This window comes from Haliaeetus albicilla, chromosome 21 (assembly GCF_947461875.1).
Source record: "Haliaeetus albicilla chromosome 21, bHalAlb1.1, whole genome shotgun sequence".
NCBI lineage: Eukaryota > Metazoa > Chordata > Aves > Accipitriformes > Accipitridae > Haliaeetus > Haliaeetus albicilla.
In genome coordinates, this window is record NC_091503.1 from 26,140,575 (window position 1) to 26,160,697 (window position 20,123).

General features: G+C 43.9%; 1 protein-coding gene across 4 annotated transcripts in view; it reads left to right on the top strand.

The window, feature by feature from the left end:
* The first annotated feature begins 2,634 nt into the window (after positions 1-2,634).
* The window catches only part of TNS3 (tensin 3), a 241,639-nt gene continuing 224,150 nt past the window's right edge, over positions 2,635-20,123 (top strand). For 3 of the 4 annotated variants that reach the window (XM_069809298.1, XM_069809301.1, XM_069809303.1), the window contains exon 1: positions 2,635-2,874. In XM_069809298.1, the coding sequence (XP_069665399.1) occupies positions 2,782-2,874 (93 nt within the window). In that variant the 5' untranslated portion in view covers positions 2,635-2,781. The remainder of the gene's footprint in view (positions 2,875-20,123) is intronic. The other variant, XM_069809300.1, reaches the window with a different exon arrangement.

Consider the following 20,123-nt stretch of genomic DNA (forward strand, 5'->3'; position numbering starts at 1 on the left):
CATCTTTTCTAACTAACTGCTAACAATGGCGGACGAAGTCGGAGGGGGACTGAATAGTTAAGGAAACTCTTTCTTCCAATCCTGTTTACTTGAGTAATGATGGGTCATTAATGCTTGCCTGCCCCTCCTATAAATAAAACCACATTTACTACTTTCTTTAAAAAGACACCCCTTTCATGGCAGGTACTGCACTGGATCACGTTTGTGGTAATGAGTTCCCTGGACTACCAATTAATGGAAGTTGAGAGCATTTGAGATGTCAAGGACAGGGTCACCACTTTGTGGAACCCACAGATAAAATTCCCTTCTAATTATGAGCAAATAACCACTGAATATTTTTGCATACAGGTGCCAGAGTCAAGGACTAATCCAGAGGGGAACTTGGCATTTAAGCCCCCAAATGGTCTTGGTTACCTCTGTTAAAGAAAGTTGTAAAAACGTTGTGATCTCTTTTGCAAGGTTAGCTGATAAGCTGCCCAGCTGCATTTGAAGAATCTATATGCAAAGGGAAGCGGTAGTACTAGTCAAGAAAGCTATAACCTTAGTTATCTACCAGCAGCATGACTCTGTCCCCTTCTAATTCTTGATTCTATTTTGGTTTTGAGAAAACCAGCACAAGCAGCAGAGCCATAGAGAACAGTGGCTTGATTAGTGAAGCTTTGCAAACCTTTTCCCACATACCAAGTCGTATTTAGAAGATGACAGTAATTCAAAGTAGGGTCAAAACACTAAAGCAATGGAAGTGACCATTCCAGTAAGGTAGAACAGTGAAAAGTCTTTCAGAAGGGGCTGACATTTCCACATTTATACCATTTCATTTCTGCAGAGGGATTTTAAACCTGTCAATCACCATTCCTATACTGTCAAAGTAACAACACTGACCTAAGTTCTCTCCTCTTCCTGCCTTTTATTTGTGGATCAGTCAACAAGGACCAGATGAACTCCCCTGGGAGTGGATGAGCCAGCACAACTGCCAGTCGGAGAGGTTGCTTTTGACTAGCTCATAAAAGTCACCTTCACATACACATTCCCATATTATGACTTCAGTCAGTTTGGGATATTTCAAATACAGCTCATTAGTCATGATTTGTGACTTCTCAAGGAAAAGCTTACATGACAATATCAGACCTTCAAGTTATCCAAGAATAGTTCTTCCTGTACAGTGACCCTTTCTCCCTTAATCTATTCCTCATCCTGCAGAAATAACTCATTTGTGCATTCAGACTCTTTGAACACAGAGTTCAGGCGATGGAGGGTGGGGGGAGAAGCACGGGAAGATTTACGCACTGAAAGTAAGCTGACAGCCCAGAAACGACCCCACGTAGGCTGCACAGTGTATACCTGAACTCCTTCGTGCGCAAGATCTGCTCATTTTATGAAGTAAAATGACTTAAAGTCACTTGAAGTCGAGTGCCTGGCATAATGGGGGCCAAGTGTAGAACATCCAAATGCTACAAATAAATAATAATAGTGTTAAAAACTATTTAATTAATTTTCCGTTTTAGCTGTATAAAGGACATATTGTTTTGACCTAAATCATAACATGCCAGATGTTATCACAACGCCAACGTTCAGAAATTATTTCTCATCTCTTCTGTTCCTTGAGGAAAAACAAAACCGATCGACCCAATTCCTTCAAATCTATTTTAAGATGACTCTGCTAGAACACGGAAATTCGAATGTTTGGAAATTGGTCATGAAGTGTCTCTGCTGTTCAGTTACAGACATCTTTTACAGCATGACAGTCAAGTAAACGCGTCTTGAACTTCTCAGGACGCATCAGAGTCAGGGAAGCACTGCGTCCTTTTTCGCAGAGGAGGAAACTTGGAAACCCAAGGAGAAAACAGCTGGAAGTTTTGGCCCACAGTCCCTTAGTTATGGTAGCAAGAGTTACCCAGCGTTACGCCCTTAGGTCCCGGTGGGAGCTACGGATTCTCAGCGCTGTGGGTGAAGCAGCTGTGCCTTTCCAAAAGCTGGAGACGTAAGAATTAAAACGTGCAAAAAGTACAGCGCGTTTCTGCAAACTTAAATGGCACGGGGTAGCAAAAGCCTTTGGCAAAGGGGGAAACAGAGCCCCCGCCTCTGAGCTTGCAGGGCCGTGCTCCCATCGCTCGGGTGTCCTTCTGCCCCTTAGCAGTACGCATCCCTTCGCAGGCAGGGAAAATAAGGTCTGTTAAGAGCTAAAGGGAATTAATTGAGGCACGCAGGCAGATTACACAAAGAAGCGGGAAATGCCTGTGGGTTCTCCCCTTCGGAAACCTGTCTTCAAAGTCGCCCGTGGTGCCGACTTTCGATGCCCCTTTTTCTCCCTCCAGTGACCTGGGCACTACCAGCTCCCTTCAGCCCCAGACCGCTCGCTGGGGAGCCGGCTTCTCCTCCCGCACAAAACCCGCGCACCCTCCGAAGCGGGCTGGGTTGTTTTTTTTTGCGAGTTACGACTTTTCGCTGTTATTGTATCCGTACCGCTCGGTGATCCAAAAAACCCTCCCACCAGGACAGGGAAGGCTAAGTTTCCCCAGCTGGAGACAAGAGCTTTCGGCACCGGCTCTCTGATTTGTCGTCCCGGCCCCGGAGGGGGCACGGTGTGGTCAGCTCGGCAGCCCGGTAACAAAAGGGGAAGCGCCGAGGGAAGGAGCCGGGAGAGCGGCCCACCCGCCCGGGGAAGCCCAGCCACCCGGCCGCGCTCGGGCGCCTCAGGGCCGATGTGAGGAGCGGGCCGAGGGCGAGAGAAGCCCCCGGGGGGGGGCCGCGCTGGAGCCGAGGAGCGGCCGGCGGCGCCCCATGGGCGGCCGGGCCAGCCTGGCGTGCCGCGGGAGGGAGCCGCGGCCCCTGCCCCGCCGCTCGCCGCCGGGAGGAGGCGAGACCATGATGCAGGTACGCGGGACGCGCTCCCGGGCCCCCGGCGCGGAGGAGGGCGGCGGGGCGGGCTTGGGGCGCTGCCGCGGGGCCGCCGCCGCCACCGGCCACCGACCGACCACCCCCGCCGGGCTCGGCGCCGCCGAAGAGGCGGGCCGCGGGGAGGCGCCTGCGCCCGCCGCCGGGAGCCGGGAGCCGGGAGCCGGGAGCCGGGAGCCGAGCCCTGCCTGGGCCCGGCCGAGGGGCTCCGGCTCCGCGGAGCCCGGGGCGCCTGTCTCCGCCGGCGACCCGGCGCCTGTCTCCGTTTAACTCCCGCCGGGGGCTGCCCGGGGCTCCGCTCGGGGCCCGGTTTCGCTTTTTTTTTTAATTTTTCGGCCGGCTCGGTGGCGGCGGGGAGCCGGCGGGGCGAGGTCGGCAGCGCCGCTGCGGCTGGGCGGGCGGGAGCGTGTGTCTGCGGGGAGATGCCGCCCGTTCCCCCTGGAACGGGAGCCTTTAAATCGCTTTTTGGGGGGGCAGTTAGGGGGAAAAACGGGTGGCCAAACACGGAGGGGAGGGGCCGGTCGTCCTGAAGTACGCCTAGCAACTTTTCACGAGGGTTGGAGCCGCTGGAAGGAGTTGCGGGTGTTCCAGCACGTTTGCTCTCGGCTCCCTTTGGCTGCGGACGAACGCGGAGAAACTGCCCCAAGAGCGGCCGCGGGGCCTGGCTGCCGGCGGGCAGCACCGCAGCCTCCCCGGAGCCGTGGCCGAGGGGCTCCGCGACTCATTCCAGGGGCTCGTTCGGGCGTCCCTGTTTCTGGTTTGCTAAGCAAACCTCGGGAGCTTTGAAGTTTCTTGCGCTTCCTTCTGGGTTACCTCTGAAAGCTTCGTTCAGCAGCGGATTTAAATTAATTTTAAGCATGTGTTTAAATGGTTTTGCGGACCGGGGTTCGGCACGCTATGGCAGCCTCCCTCGGCTCTCGCGTGCTTACGCGAGCAACCTCTTTCATTTCAAACCCCTTCTGAAAACATACCATTTCTGGTGAAACCTTTTAGGATTAGTTTCCCAGAAAGTCATGAATAATATACCACACAGGTGGTAAACTGTGGAGATATGCACTGACCAATCTTTACTGAAGGCTCCGTTTGACCATCTCATGTGCACTCTATCTGTGAAACCATCTCCATCGCTCTTGTGTCTAACGTTTCAAGCCAAGCAGCTTCAAATAACCATTTTATTATAAAAAGCTGCCAAGGAGATATCGGAGTCTATGTTTTCCTGCCAGAATTGCTTTCCTCTGAGGTGTAAGATGGCCAGTGTTCAGTTGTGGACAAGTGACTCATTTAAAGGGCTGAATTTTTTGCCTTCTCCCGGAATTAGAAGAAGGAGCTTTTTTCCATTTGACAGCATATACAATGATCTCCAGTCATCTCTTGCCAAAGAAACATTAGCCTGTGACCTTAGGCGCAATATTAAACCTGAAAATCATAATGTTACAGTGGAAAGAGAAATTACTGTAACAAACTTTTTTTCCCCCAGGGATTAATAAATATCAATTTTCTAGTAACGCTTAGCTCCAATTTTAGAATCTTAACGGAGCATGCTTTACTAGAGGGAGGATTACTAACTGGTCATGGCGCAGTGACTCAGTTGGTACCAGGACTCCAGGTTTGCTTTGAACATTAAGAAAATGTTCCACACTATATGACTTTAGGAGCAAAAGCCATGCCTTGTTCTCTTTTTCGTGCCAGCACTTACATTACCAGGACTTAGGGATGGGTAACCCTATTGCTCAGAAGCGGTGTCATGCTGCTGCAATACCTGTCTACCATGACAGTTTTGCCCCACTACACTCAGGTTCCTGCTTTTCTTTGTGGCTGCCTGGGGCTGCTAATTGAGAGTCTGCTGCTCAGAGGGCTCTCCAGCTAATTAATATTGCTTCGGAGTAACACCTTTTAAGCTAGATTTTACTTCCAAGTTTGTTCTTGATTCTTCCTTTCCTTGTTAAGATATCCTGAAGGGTCAAGTGCTCCTGGGTTCAGTGCTCAGGTTCAAGAGAACAAGCTGAATGATGTTAAACTCCTCTTTCTGTGACACTTAAAGGACAGGGAGAGGGTAACACCAAGCAACGAGGTAAAGAAATCTGGTAGTTTCCTTAGCACCAGTCCTTAGGGATATAGCAGGGACTGCTGGGGCTAAGCAGAGCTTCACCACCCTCATACCAAGTTCCATGGAATGGACGGTCTGCATTCTTCCCTTATTATATATTAGTACAAATCAAGAGTTTCTTTTCTGAAACGAATTGCGTTTCATCAGTTTTAAGTTAGTATGAGTGATAGGGGAAGCTGGGCCAGTAATTCTCAAAATATTGGTTATAAAATGAGTTCAAATGATGGAGTAGTCTACAAAGCTGGCATAGGCTCCAATTTATGCTGCTATTATGGAACAGAAAACATGTGGGCAGGATGTATTAACATCAGTGGCTTTATTTTACATCTGGAACATGAAAAAGGAGACAACAAGCAACAGCTTAAAGTATGATCTTTCTATATTGTTGAATTTCTATTGATCTTTCTCTTCCAGCAGGAAGATATATAATTATACAATAGGCCATCGGAATTTCTACCACTGGGTGGTTGAAATAATTGTAATATTAGACGTTCTGCCTCAGAATAGGCCAAAAGGTCTTAACACAAAGTTGAGGGGAAAATAGCATACGTTTGACTCCAGGAAGGTGTTTTAAAGAGTGAGGGGGTTTCTTTGTTCTGTATTTTGAAGGGGGGGTGTAGATTTTTCTAGTATGATTACGCTAGACAAGTGTTTTCCTCTTGGAATCAATAGAATTAAACTAAGTTAAAATTGGCACTAATGCCACAGGTATGCAATTCTGTTTTCTGGTTAGGCCTCAACCTCGGCTAGTTTGTCAGCTTTCTGTGAGGGGCTGCTGTGACAGTGACTATTGAATTCCCTGTTCAGTCTGGACCGGAGCCAGGACTGAATGCAAGGACCAGCCCTGGCTCACGTTCTGTAGGCAATCCTTCCTGAGCAGATCCCAGTGTTACCTGAAAACTGATTGTCTTCATCTTTACTTTTTAACCACGTCTTTAAATTTCTTTTTCTTTGTGTATAATACTGTAATAAGAGAGGTCAGACTCCCTGAACAATCTTTAGTGAGCTCAGACTTCTTAGAGGAGCAATTCTTGGGATTTTTTTTTTTTTCCCTTGGAAGTTGAGTGTGGGAGATAGGAACTTCTTTGCATATAGTTTCTGATGATTTCAGGGACTGGTGGTTTTTACAGCTCATAACATTTTATGATTAAAAACACCTGGTTTTTGCATTGCCGGTATTCTCTTGAAAAAGAAAAAAAGTATATCAGTCCTGCTCTCTCATATCAGCAGCAAAAAACCAATAGTGAAAACTGAAGTGCACAGTAAAGTAAATAAAGTAACTTTTTCAGAGTAGCTCAGTAAATACATAAAAGACTTCAGGTTTCCTGATCCACAGTGCAATGCTTTTCCACTGAAGCATATTACTTTTTAAGTAATGAGTTGTCACTTGTGCAAAGCAAGGAAAAAGGACAGTCCAAATGGATCTCCATACTCTCTTCTCTGTACAGCAGGACTCCGTATCCTATCTTGGTATCTCTGACTCTGCGTGAAAGTGTGCAAACGTGAGGATGCTACTCTGCACCAGAGAGTAGTCACCAATATTACACAGTCCATAATCTCCCTGCGGGAATATTCTGGCTGCTGCTACTGATGACTTATTTGTACAGATGGAAAGAATAGGAAGAAAAGTAGTTCTTCCAGGAAGAAAGATTTTAAAGGGTTTTTGGATTGAATACTAAGCAAATAGCAGAATTGGCCCCAAACACCCACGAGCTCAGAAGTCTTTAGCATCGTTTCCTTGTATTGTGTTATGCAACAGAAAAGTCAGGATAAAACAACAAGAATCCTTAAGAATAATTTTTTTTTTTTTTTTTTTTTTTTCCCAGTGCTAGGTCCTCTGTGCAGATTGCAGGCCAGGGTGATGACAACTGTAGAAGACCCAGCCAGTGGGGGCATTATTAGGCAAATCATATTCAGGAAGCTGATGAATCTTGTGGGCCAATCACCCTTTTGTTAAAAAATGTGTTCTTTCCTCCAGAACGTATTCATTAGATGAAAGTGGCATCATTTTTATTATCGTATGTAGATGGAAAATCCCTTAGACTATGTCTCTTGTTCCCACTCCATTATGATTATTTAACCAGTCAGGTTAATTCATGTAATGATGTCCCTGTCATTAACATTATTTAGTATGTGAGAATCTTGGGGAAAGTGGAAGCTAGCCTAATACAGTAACAGCCTGCTACGTAACAGTACACAACTGGAGTTCTTTTCAGGGTCTTCAGCACAATGTCTGGTTCCTTAAGTGCAAGTTGTCTATCATATTTTTAATGACCAAGGAGAGGAAAAAGCTCTTCAAAAACCTCAAGCAATTTTAGCTGCTCTATCAGTTAGATTGCCAAGCGTTCTCAGACAGGTGAAGTACACTGAAACATAATGGCTGTTACTGGAAAGAATTACATCTTCACTTCAGTATCCTGCCTTGTGTCTGACAGCTGTGATATGTGCTGTGGAAAATGGGCTGGATAGTTTTCAGTCATTTTAATCCAGTTTTATGGTGGTTTTCAGCAAGAGGGAAGTAAAGATTCTTTTTAGAAAAACAAATGCATCTTCAAAACTTAACAAAAATAATTTCTTAGAGGAACTGATAAGCAAAGAAGCATTTAAAACACTTTTTCCTTCCAGAAGCATATTAAGTGAATAGTAGGAAAGAGAAAGTTCCCCAAATGGCTCAGTTACTGCCCTCAAGTGACGTCCCGTAAGATGAACAACTTTCCCATGAAGCTTACAATAGAAAACAAATTTTTTTTTTTTAGAGTTTGTGGGTTACTTTGAGCATTGCTGTTGCTTTATAATTTCAGAATTGTTTCTTCCCACAGACAATGAATGTTAAATTGTATTATTCTAAAAGAAAATTCGTTGTTGATTCTGGTTTTTTTAAAGCCAAATGGGGAAGTTTCCTGGATCGTGGACAGTCTTTGGTTATCCAGAAAACTGATAGAAGTCTTAGAAAACAGTGAGGGAGAAATGAATGTGTTGAACAGAAGTAGGTACAATCTGCTTCAAATCTAGCTGGTTAAAAGCAAGGAGGTTAAATAGTTTCAGTCACCCCACCGTTTGATAAAGCTGTTTTCTTTGCACAACTGGTTCAGATCACAGTTCCATCACTGATACACATTGTTTAATCATCCGAACCAATGAATAAATGATCATAATTGTTATTCAAAACATGGAGTTCTTTTATGATATGTAGGATGAGAGTCATGCTCCTTTTCCCATTTCTCCTTCATTCCATCTGGTCCTTCCTCCTCACCTCAGGGCTGATGCAGATCCCATGGCCCTCCAACAGCAGAGAGCTCCTGCTGGTTTTAATAAATGCTTGAGTAGCACTGGTGCCTGAGCACTCCTGGCCTCTCTCATGAAAAAGTAAAGCGTTAGCAGCGTTTCCCCTCCTCCTCAGCTCTGCTCTACTCATGTAAGAGGTTGAGGAATCGTCATGAGTCTGCTGTGGTTGAATGTGTACTTAGCTCCAGCAGCAGGGTTCTTCGTTCAACAAAGCGCTTGAACATTAAGCAATTTGTTAAGCCTGTTCCCATACAATAAAATACTTACAGGCTCATATGATCTTGACATCTCTAGAAATTGAAAATGAATTTTAAAAGTGACTTAAGATATTTTATTGAATTAAAGTTTAGGAATGTTTGATCCCCTAGTGACCCATGTTCGGTGCTGGATGTGATAAATATCCCCCTCCTCCCCAAACATAACAACGCTTACCATTACGCCCTCTTATATTTTCCTCCAAAGAGATAACTACTTGATGCTTCCTTTTGCTTTGTTGCATCCTCTCAGATACCCTTACAAAAACAGCTTTCTTGCCCACTGCCCTCCTTTTTCCCCTGATGTGGGAAAATATACATAGATCACATGATGCTTGGGCATGAAACTGTATCCGAGATCTGTCCCGGTACAGATTTTCACTTGTTTAACCCTGATATTTCATACTTTAACATGCTTAGTTGTTTATGTGTAATACAGGCCCTGGTTTAAGTATTGGCAGTTGCTGAATTGGGCTCTGATTTTATGGCTCTTACAGCAACAAAACTTTCCGTGCCGAACCCAGCTCTTTGTCGATCTCTGAACAGCATTATAAGAGACTACTGGTGCAACATGAAACACATAAATAAGGCTTAAGAATCCTGGTTCAGTCTCATGCAGAGCTGATAAAGACTGCTCAAAAACTCCAGGCAAGTGAAGATACCTCTTATCCAGGAAATAATTTATACAGGATATAGTGCCCTGGCAGTTAAGATACAAGCTCCCTGCAGAAAATTAAACTTAGATTTCAGGGAGCTTTTTCATCTTTAGCATGGGTGGTAGTTAACAATATTCTTCATGTTAACTTTCCTATATATGGGCTGGGCTGGGGAGGCATACGTGGGAAGGACCAAGGGAGGAAAAGGAGATTTAAGTTAGAAGCCAGCTAACAGCTTGCAAGAAACTCTGTAAGCTCATGTGCTGTACTCCTGCTTTATTTATGTGAATTCGCACTGTCTAGGTCTGACCATTAGGAAGGAGGCAGTGGTATGTAGTTCATGACAAGACTGAGTCTCGGCGGCTGGATGTTGCAGCTCCCTTCGTGTTGTGAATTCATTTTATGTGACCTGCCACTTCCTATAATCGATGACTTCTGGGAAAAACCTTTCCCCTCCACATGGCCAAAAAACCCCAAATGTGAAGTGGCCTTCTCTTAAAAACAGATGAAGAGAAGACAGCAGTGCACTAACTTTTTGTTTCCTTCCTCCTTCCAGCCTGCTCTGTTTTTAATACATAAAGAGCCAAAATAAGCGGGATTAGATTTTCCAGCTAAACACGATTTTGCCACGCTAACTCAAGTAAACACAGCAGGAATGTAAAAAGTAAGCATGTGCCCAGTGCTGAGTGTGTGCTGGGTGTTTCTCTGTGTGTGTGAGGGGTTGAGATTATTTTTGTCTTAGTTTGTGCCCTCTGTAGTTCCTTGCAAGATGGTGGGGAGAGGAGTTTGACTCCGCTTTGTGACAGCTGAAGGCATTACGAGATGCTGTTTGGCAGCTGATCCATTTAGGACTTGAATAATGTTTTTGTCCTTAGAAAAAAGCATTAAAATAACCCAGGATTTCTTGCATTTGTTGCCTAGCGTTCTACATAGTCTCTGCCCTACTATTTCACCAGTTGCTGAGTCAGAAATTATTATTCTGCTTAACTAGTAGCTCATTTTTCTTGGAGAATTACTATGGAGTGTGTTTATGAAACCCTGTTTTCTTGTTCAATGACCTGCCAGTTGTAAGATCAAATGGGAAAGGAAGTTTGACATAGAAGGCAGCACAGTGCAAATTGTATCACCATAGAAGGACAGCAAGAACAAGTGTGAGAATCGCCCGAAATGTACATGTACACCTTTATGCTTTATGTCTGAAACAATTACTTTAATTAAAAATTCTGTTTGAAATCTGTTGGGCTGATCATTGAGAATACCTCTACCTTCAAAATTAGTAGCATATCCAAAATAAAACTTGTATGTAAAGTCCTAGAGGTTCTTTTTCAAATGAAGCAACCAACAACCTCAGATGTCACTTGTAAAAAGTATGGGAATTTTTAAGTTATCATTTTGATTGCAATTTTGCAGATTTTCCATTGCCTCTGTCACAACACAGCACTTTTTCATCTTGGCTGTAATGAAATAAATGGAATGGTAAAAAGACACTTCAGCAAAAAAACTTGGTAGCACAGCCTGTAAGGGATCTTTTTAGTTCAGTTTATCTGTGCTTTAACCATCAGTCAATACTGCTTTCTACAATAATGGGCTCCTGGCTATTTTTTTAATTATTATAAGGTCTTTGCAATTAAAGCCAAATACCACTGCCTTGTGGATATTCCCTTTTGGTTTAAGGGCATAAATAGCTGTTTCAGCTATCACAAGTAACAGAGATGTGAAATATTTTAGAGAGTCAACTGCCAGTATTGTTTATCAGAGCTGTCCCACATCTGGGGAGAAAAAATCGAATGAAGCCAGAGCTAACTGAAGTGAATAGGCGCTCTCATTCATTCCTGGCCTGTTTCATTTTATAACAGATACATAAAACTAAAGGGAGAAGTCTTTAGGGTGATAGGGTAAAGTGAATTTTGTCTCAAAGCCTTTGAGATTCCTGCTTATTATCAGCCATCCAGTACCTTTTCTTGTAAGGACTGTTATCGAACCTCCAAAGCTCGCTACGGCAAGGATGACCACTTCAAATCATGATGGTCAGGAGGTGGTTCAGTCTGGTATTTCTGAATTGGCTTTTGAAAATAGAGTTCATTCCCAAATCCCGTGTGATGACCAGCTTTGAGCATGCCTTGCTCCCTGACAATGCTGCTGTTAATCCACAGATTTGTCATCCCGCTGTACTTGGTTTGTAGATCTTCCCGCTGGCCCTGGTCCAGCTGGTCATGGAAGTTGCTCCCTCTGCGGAAGGGCCAACCCCTATTCCATCCCAGTCTTTTCTGGCTTCCAACCTCAGCCACCTGGGAATACAAGGAGAGCTGATAATATCAGAGTCGCCTTGAGGCGACTTACTGTTTTCTAGAACCTTTTGGACCCTGTGGGCTTTAAGAAAAGTTACTGATGTCCCAGATCCCCCTTGAGGTCACCAAAGCTAGGACTTCTCAGTCACTTCTTGGACACTTAAGTTATAATGATAATCCTAATTGCACGTTTACTCCCTGGGTATGAGTATGTACAGTTTCTGTAGCAAGAGTTTAGGTTTTAAAGAAAATTAATACACATATTTTTACAAAACGCAGCACGTAATCTGCATGTGTACGTGTGAGAGTACATGTGTGAATGTATTCACATGCCCACACTGGTTGTTATTGGTATCTCAAGTTACTTGGGAACGCCAGAATGTATGTGACCACATGGCTAAACTGGTGGTGTATTAATTTTAAGTAATGCGACATAAAGCAGTAAGTCATGATTGTGATGGATCTAGGGCACACCACAGAGCTGTTCCTTTCCCGAGGTCATGATTTTTAACAGTTGAATTATGCCTTTATACAGGCTGCCTTACACATGGTGTGAAGTCAGCCATTTTTTCAGGAGCTGCGACACATCGCGCAAGATGGATCTTTTTGGTTCCCGTCGAGATTTCAGGATGGAGGGACCAGGTTGGTTATGTTTTGACTAGAGGACTTGCAAGAGCTCTGTTGAACTGCTGCTTCTCGTTCTCAGACCCAGCTGGCCTTCCCCCTTCGTCCCTTCAGCCCGGAGAAGACTGCCATCCCCAAACCTTCCCGCTCCGACCTACCCCCAACGCAGCTAACGCTGCGGGGGCCTTCGCCTTCCATTACGCGGCTGGCAGGAAGGTGGAGCGCAGCTGATGGAAAAAAAAGCTGTTGCTTTTGCTTTTTTACTTTTTTACTGTTGACCAGTACTCGCCATACCGTTCGGCTGTGCCACCAGCGCGCCGGCCAGACGGCTGTATGTGACAACACGTGGAGAGAATTGGGGCGGTTTGGGGAAATACTACATGTCCTTTCCTTTCTGTTAATTGATGGAGAGCTGCCAGTGATGAATCAGAGCTTGATGTCGTAAGCCACTTCTTAGTTATCAAAAACAGTTGTAAGGGGGACAGAGGGTGAATGTGCTGTTCAGCATCTTGTTTCTGTTGCTCCCTGTTCTCTGTCATCCAGCTACAGAACACTAACGAAGAGCCTACTCCTAATGCTTTTTTGTCAGTTGTCCAAGCAATCAGAGCCAACAAATGCTTTTTTAAAGTAATAGACTCTCAGAAACTAATGCAAGTTTGGGACTTGAAAGAGCAAAAGGTTTTCATTATGTTTTTAAAGCAAATGTCAAACATAAACTCTTTTTCAAGTCCGTATAAGCCCAACGGGCATGGAATGCCTGCTTCCTGCCAAATCTGGTATTAACTATGGCTATCACTTAGAGGGAAATTAAAACCATTCGGGTCTTTGTCCTTGAAGGCTCCCCGTACGATTTATGAAGGCTCTCTGTAGATTTATTGCAATGTCAGTCATGGGTTTTCCGTGCATGAATTCAGGATGGTGCTTCAGCGATGGGCTGATCGTGTGGTGGTCTTGAATGCAGTGGTCCAAGGGCTTCATGTAAGCATCTGCACAGTGGCACCAGGACCTAGACGTGCACGTGTGTGCGCGCACGTGCGAGAGAGAAGGAAGGATGATACAGAAGATGAGTGAGTTCAACCTGGGGATTTTGACCAGGATTTCATACAGCTGTAATTTTGGTGGGTGGTTAAACAAAGGGTTGTATTTTTAGCCTGTCTTTAATTTTTTAGCCTTTAGTCTTTTAGTCTTTAAGGTTAAGGAGCAGTTTTTTCTCACCTTTGTGCTTGGGCAGGGGAAAGTGCTACTTTGTGCACGCATGTTTTTGATGGGTGCTGTAAGAAGAACTATATTCACGCGAAAATACTGATTGTGAGCGTAGCAGTTCACTCAGCTCTTCCAGCACTACAGCACCAGCGGCAGTGCGAACTTGAGGAGGGTTGAACTCACGCAGAGGGACGTCTGGTGCCTGAGCTGTTGCCCTGAGGTCTTGTGGTTGTAACTTGCCCAAGTAGGAGGATGGTGAGGTTCGCAGTTACTCTGACACCAAAGTGTGTCTTCTGTTAATGGCTTATGAGACATCTGACCCATAACTTTTCCCCGAGTCGGTCCTAACTTATTTCCCATTGACTTCTGGGTAGTTTTAGTTGCATCGAGTGTGTCCCCACCTGGGAAAAGAAGAAAATCTGTTAGCTCAAACTGAACAAAACTTGAAGGATTTTAGGGTTTGTGGGTTGTGGTGTTTTAAAACCAGTGATCTGAAAGCAAAAGCTGTGGTGTTCTTCACTGCAAAACTGTGTTGGAACAGTATGGGGATGGCTTTTCTTTCCTCAGCCCTCATTTGGAAAGAATTCCTATTTAGGAATGAATTTACACATGTAGCATGAAGACTCTCAAGATATGAGGGTCTAGACAAAAGGAACACTGACAGAACCCTCAAAAAGAGTGATGGGGTAGCCTCTGCGTCACCAAACCATGGCACTTTGCTGTTATCCTCACAGAAAAAGGAGCATGTTTTTAACATACCGGCTGGGGTTAGGGAGTGCTCTGAACATCCATAAAAAGAGAAATGGAAGAATATTTTGAAAGCAAAACGATGTTTTCCTTATTCATCTTATTTCCCCCTTGCAATCCATCTTGAACAGTAATCGATGCTACATATTCATTAAAATGTAGAATTCATTGACCAGAACCAAGTACTTGGTTTCATTGTGGCTGGCCCCCATCTTGAGAGGCAGAGGCTCTTCTAGAAGGGCAGAAGCTGAGCTATAGGCAGCTCTGCCTGAGATTCCGGCAATGCTCGCTGCTTCTTGGAGTTTGCAGCTCTGTTGAAGTTGTCAGTGTAACAGCATTGGAATGTCATTCAAAAACATAGCTAACCTGAACCGGTTTCAGCAATATCGGAGGGCATTAGGTGGAAAAATGCATTACATGGAACCCACCAGAGAACAGTATTTGCAGTTTAAATTGTTTTACACTCCTTTTAATTCCAACTCAGATAAAGTTAGCTGCAAAGGACTGTCTCACAAGATTTAAAAATACAGTCTTAATTTTTGGCTGAAACATGGTGAGAATGAGAAAACAGGATGAGAATGATTAACCTTAGCACAGGATTGTGCACAAAATACTTTAAAGTGGTAGCGGTTATGAAATACAGGGTGGATTTACTGATTTCCTTATAAGTATTCATATTTTCTCTGTTGCTTCCCCATACTATAGAAATTTTCATTAAGAAATTTATGTATTATAATTTGTCACAAAAAATAAAAGCAAGGAATAAATAAATAGCAAGAATCTTCGTGAATACTACAGCAGTTGCATTTCAGTGCTATCTTCAATGTTTTGATCAGTTATCACCATAACTTTTTAAAGCTAAAGATCTACTTAATTGAATTGCTGCCTTCAACACTTTTGTATCTCGGATGTGACTGCAAACTAAAACATGGCTTATACCTGTCAAACACTGACAGGGCAAATATGAAAAGTGCATTTTCAGTCTATGTTTACTGAGAAGAAAAATTTGAGTTGGGAGTTTGTGGTATGAAGCTGGGATCCCAACTTGAATAAGCATCAATTCACAGGGATTTGACACAGATGAATGGACTGCTGGCTGCTGGATTCTTGAAAATTCTTTGAACCTCCGTTTTTGGCTAACAGTGGGGGGAGAATCACATTTTGCCCTTCCTGTAATAAGTCAGAAAAAATTGCCACAAGGCATTCCTCCTGTAAGATCCTGTTGGCAGTTTGGGCCATTATACAGAAACTGGGAGCCAGGATTAGAGAGGAAACCTTGCCAAGAAATCCTAAAAATAGAAAGCTGAAAAATATTACTGGTGTCACTGGAAGACTTACACTTCTAATTACTTTCATATTGTGGCCTTAAACTCTATGAAAATCAGAGTGCATTGAAAGCATTCTTCTGAAAATACCTGCAGACTTAAAAAAAATGTGCAAGCTGGACATTGAGCTGTGAATCATATTCTCCTGGATGCTAAGAAATCTGACTGCCCTCAGTATATAAGGTAAAATTTAGAAATCGTATTACATAGGTGGTTTCCCACCCCCACTCCACCCTTTATACTGTCCTTTTAGCTGTGGGGATAATTGGATTCTGGAATGCAGAGGAATTCATAGTTAAATCTCACTTGATCCAAATATTAATACTGTTTCCTTATTTGAAGGGGGATAATTTTGCTGTAAGCTACATTTTAGAAAGAAAACACAAAAAATCATGCTGAAGAAATATTTACTATATAAATAATGCTAATACTTTTCAAAGGCTCTGCATTTTCGCCCTCCACATGACTTTTGCCTGCTCTGTGTAAGCTATTTTTCATGTATGCTCTTTCTTGTAGACTAAATATTGATCTAATAAGTGTAGCAGCTGCAGAAATGTTCAGGGTCTTCAGCAAGACACATAGTGACTATTCACTTCATCATGCTTCCATTGAAGATAAGTTCTTAATGGATATAAAAATCAAATTACTTAGGAAAAGAGGGCTAGTAAAGTGTTACTGCCTTTGTTAATAAGGTGGGTTATTGGCTTTTTTCTGAGGTGTTTTTTGTTTTCTTTTCTGAAAACTCTAAATAAATGAAAACATTGTGATGGTTCAGAGATTCAGTATAGAGAAGAACAATTGAGAAATAATAGAGTCCTTATAGGGACCTGGTTTAGCCTCATATTGTGTCCTTTTTCTGTGCTTCTCAGTCCTTTGCATGAAAAAAGACGGAGGTTGACTATGCAGCAGTAGTGATTGTAGGTTTTGGTAGTGACAAAAAGGGATGTATCACTTAGTGGTGAAGGAAGATCTTTGCATTGAGCTCATACGCTTCCTTACATGTGTTCTAGATTTAGCTTAATTATTTGTTTTCTAGAGTATATGTGGTCTATAATGTCTGTACTGAATATCAGATGTACAAATCAGAAGCCTCAGCATCAACATCCAGCATCAGGATGTTGGGGTTTATATCTTACTCTTAAATGAAACTGCAGGAGAGCCCTGTTCTGACTCTCTCAGAGTGTACATGTTGGTGTTGGGGACGCAGTGGGTTAGAAATCCAAGTACCTTTTACATGGCGAGTTGCTGTTGTTGCTGCTGCTGTTGATAACAACATAACAATAATTTTGAAACCCATCTATCCATTTTCTGGTCCCACCAGGTAAGAAATACTTTCTGTATGTGTGTGACATGCAGATTAAAATGATACTTGCAGCATCAGTTAATACTTCATCTGTCCACCTTGCTTGGCTGATAGCCTGCTCTCTTGGAGAGGCTTTTCAACTGATTTTCAAACCTCAGGTATTTAACTTAAGGAGTTGGGATGCCAACATCCAAAACCATGTTCCCCAAAAGTCCTGCTAAGAGTCTGCCTTGCTGCTGGAGAGGGCTGGATGCACCGAGTGCTCCCTTCACGGTTTGTGCAGTATGTCCAGTTTTAGCAGTGGCTAGATCAAATACATCTGGTAGTGTCTAAATCACTAGTGGAATGACTCTGGGGTACAGTCTTTGCTTACATGGGTTAGAAATTCTTAACGGGACTTTTTTTTGCCTAAGAGGGAGCTTCCTTCCTTTGGCTGAAGTCATGCTGTACATTCCTCAGAGCCACACAGAGACTGGGGGCTTGAGGAGAAATACTGTACTCAGTGTAACTGTGTGTCCTGGCCATGATATTATGGTGACTGGAGGAGCACCTCAAAGTATGGATTATAATATACTCTCATGGGCTGCTGGATTTTGTATATTTTGAGGCACACTTATTCTGACTTCCATTGACTTGACTGGAAAGGTGTCATGCAAAAACCTACACAAGAGAAGCAAATGACATTAGGACAAGGTACAAATCTACATATGGGATTATAACCTGTTTTGTTTTTCTTCTAAATCACATATGAAAATGTTTAACTGGGACATAATGTCTTGAGCTGTGGGATACTTGCTGTTCTCACAGCTGAATACCGTGCAGAGTGTGGGAAAAACGGAAACCTTGCTGTAGCGAAAGGCTTCTTCTGAGCCAAATGGATGACATCTGAGACCTCAGATTAAAGTGCAAGAGGAGGAAAAAGTTGATAATTACAGCATCAGATACATACAACTCTGAGGATGTAGCAGAAATCATAGGTTGCAAACATAACTGGCAGAGTGCACCCAGAAGTCAGTTCACAGGGATGTATTTTCATTCTGCGCAGGCAGCATGAGGCTAACTGGGTTTAGCCACAGTGCTAACTGGGAAGAGAATTCAGGCTTTTGAGACGATATGGTGCCATCAGTTGCAAAAAGCGCAAAAGGCGACATCATGTCTGGCTTTCCAGCAGACTTAAGAAAAGATTTGGTGCAGCAGTTTGGTGTTGTTTACTGCATTTATTGTATGTTCCTGAAGCACCATCCTTGGGAGCTGAATAAGCAATGTCAGCAAAGAAGTGCTCTGGCTTTTGCCCCCCGGCTTTTTCTGCCTCAGGGCACTTTGCACACATTCTCCTAGTGTTACGACCATCTGAAAGGACACGTGTTTACAAAGGTACAAAAAATAATTTTCAAGGAGATAAGAATTATTTTATTGTTTAGCCTCTGTCAAATCTATCTAGAAGACAAGTACAAAGATCAAGGGGGGGTTGAAATCCTGACTCCCTCAGAGGAGCAAATCTCTGCTTGGGTTGGTAGAGCCAGAACATCAACCCCAGACCTTTCATGAGGAAGGACCTCTCTGTAACTGGTCCTTGCCCATCTGCTTGCTCCCGCTGTTACTGATCCAGATATCCCTGAATAGCCGCCGTATCTTATTTGCCACGTGGATTGCTGGTGGTGAAAGTTTTCCAGTGCTGGGAAGGAGGTGTGGGTTTGAGAACGTTGTGCTTTCCTTATGAAACTGGGGGTTGCAGTGGTAGCAGCAGCCCGTGGTTCTGACCAGCATGGGTCCAGCACGAAGACGGAGTGGGAAGCCCTGCAACCCAACGTGGTTCGGAACTACCACGCGTACTTGGACCGAGGACACTCTTACCTGCGCTGGGGCCTCTTGCTACGTGGCACAGAAATTGTGGTTTTGATTCGTTTGCTCCCCTCTCCCCCTCAGGTTCCAGATAGATGTCGTGGGGGGGTGGGTGGGTCGAGACCCAGCTGGACGGCCGTCCGTCCGTCTGGTTGTACTCCAAAGCGCCAGGTGAAAACAGAGCAAATGAAGTCTGGGAAGGACTGGCTCGTGGGGAAGCAGATGAAGGCAAAAGAGTCCTAAGAAGAGTTCCACAAGAGTCCTAAGAAGGTTTTCCAGCACTTCAGCTGGCGATTAATGTGGCCTAATCAAGGCTAATTACCACAAGAAGAAAAGGGAACGTCGGAGTTACATGGGTCTAGGGCCACTGAAGACTGTATTAGTTCCCTGGCTTTTGTGTGCGATGTGGTCCGCCCTAACCAAACCCTGCGGCAGTGGTTGGTGAAGGGAAATAGCCATGGAAACAAATACGCAAGTCTTCTGTATGCTTTAATTAGGTCTAATACCTGGCCACGACAGTTTTGTCAGAGAAGAACAAAGGAAAACGAGTCCCATTACTGCCGCCTTCCTCCTGGGCAGCCTTTCTCTCCCCCCCTGCGACGCACCCGCTGTTTGCTGTGGGATTGCTTGTTGTGATGTACAAGGGTGTTGCTATGGGAAGTTAGAAGATATCCCTCTCAAACTGATTCTGGAGATCCTGAGAAAAGTTTCACCGAAACTGTGACCATTTACCCAAAGGTTGGCTGTTCCTGTTTTAAAAGTTTAATTTGTACTGAGGGAAGGAACAACAACAACAACAAAAGGACCCTGGACTACAGTATATTCATAAACCAGAAGGAATAAACAAATTCTGTTCCGTTTCTAACTAATTTTTATTGTAACTTAATTTTTTTTTTTTGCTTTAAAATTACATTCTGTTCCAGCAGACTTGAGTTTTTAGTGAAAAAAATGTTTAATCATTTCCTTCCTTTTCAGCTGTTGTAACTGTACTCCGTGAGTTACTACAGGAAGAGTATCTTATTCCTGACTTCCTGATCTGCCTGCAAGCTGGTATCTGGTGCCCTCCTGAAACGCACAATTTTGATTGCTGGTCCACCCAGCCGTGCCAGATTTATGTAAACAAGGTTTATACATCTAAAGATGCCAGAGAAGCAGACGTTTTATGTTTACTCAGGGTCTTTTGGCATCAGGAATTAGAGAACAAACTTAACACATCCAAAGCCACATGCCTTCTTTAATTGCACCTATATTAGATTTGTGAAGGATCACCATTTTGTCAGGCCAGAGATTTTACTGATTAAATTACCGATTGGTAGCTGTGCGAGCAGGCTCAGTCCTCAATCTCTTTTCGGCTCTCAGCAGAAGGAGAAACTGATCTTTAACAGACATGACCGTTCCCTCTGCTTTCTTCCTACCCCATCTGTGTAACAAAGCTGCTGCTTGATCGCTGTCTTGACCTTAAACCTTCGGCGACTGGGAGAGAGGAACGGAGAGGGTAGAGCTGGGGGGACTCTGAAGTGGGAGGCAGGAGTGAATGATTTGTATGTCGAGGTTCAAAAAGGAAGGGAGAGAGCGAAGGAGATCTTGAACAGGA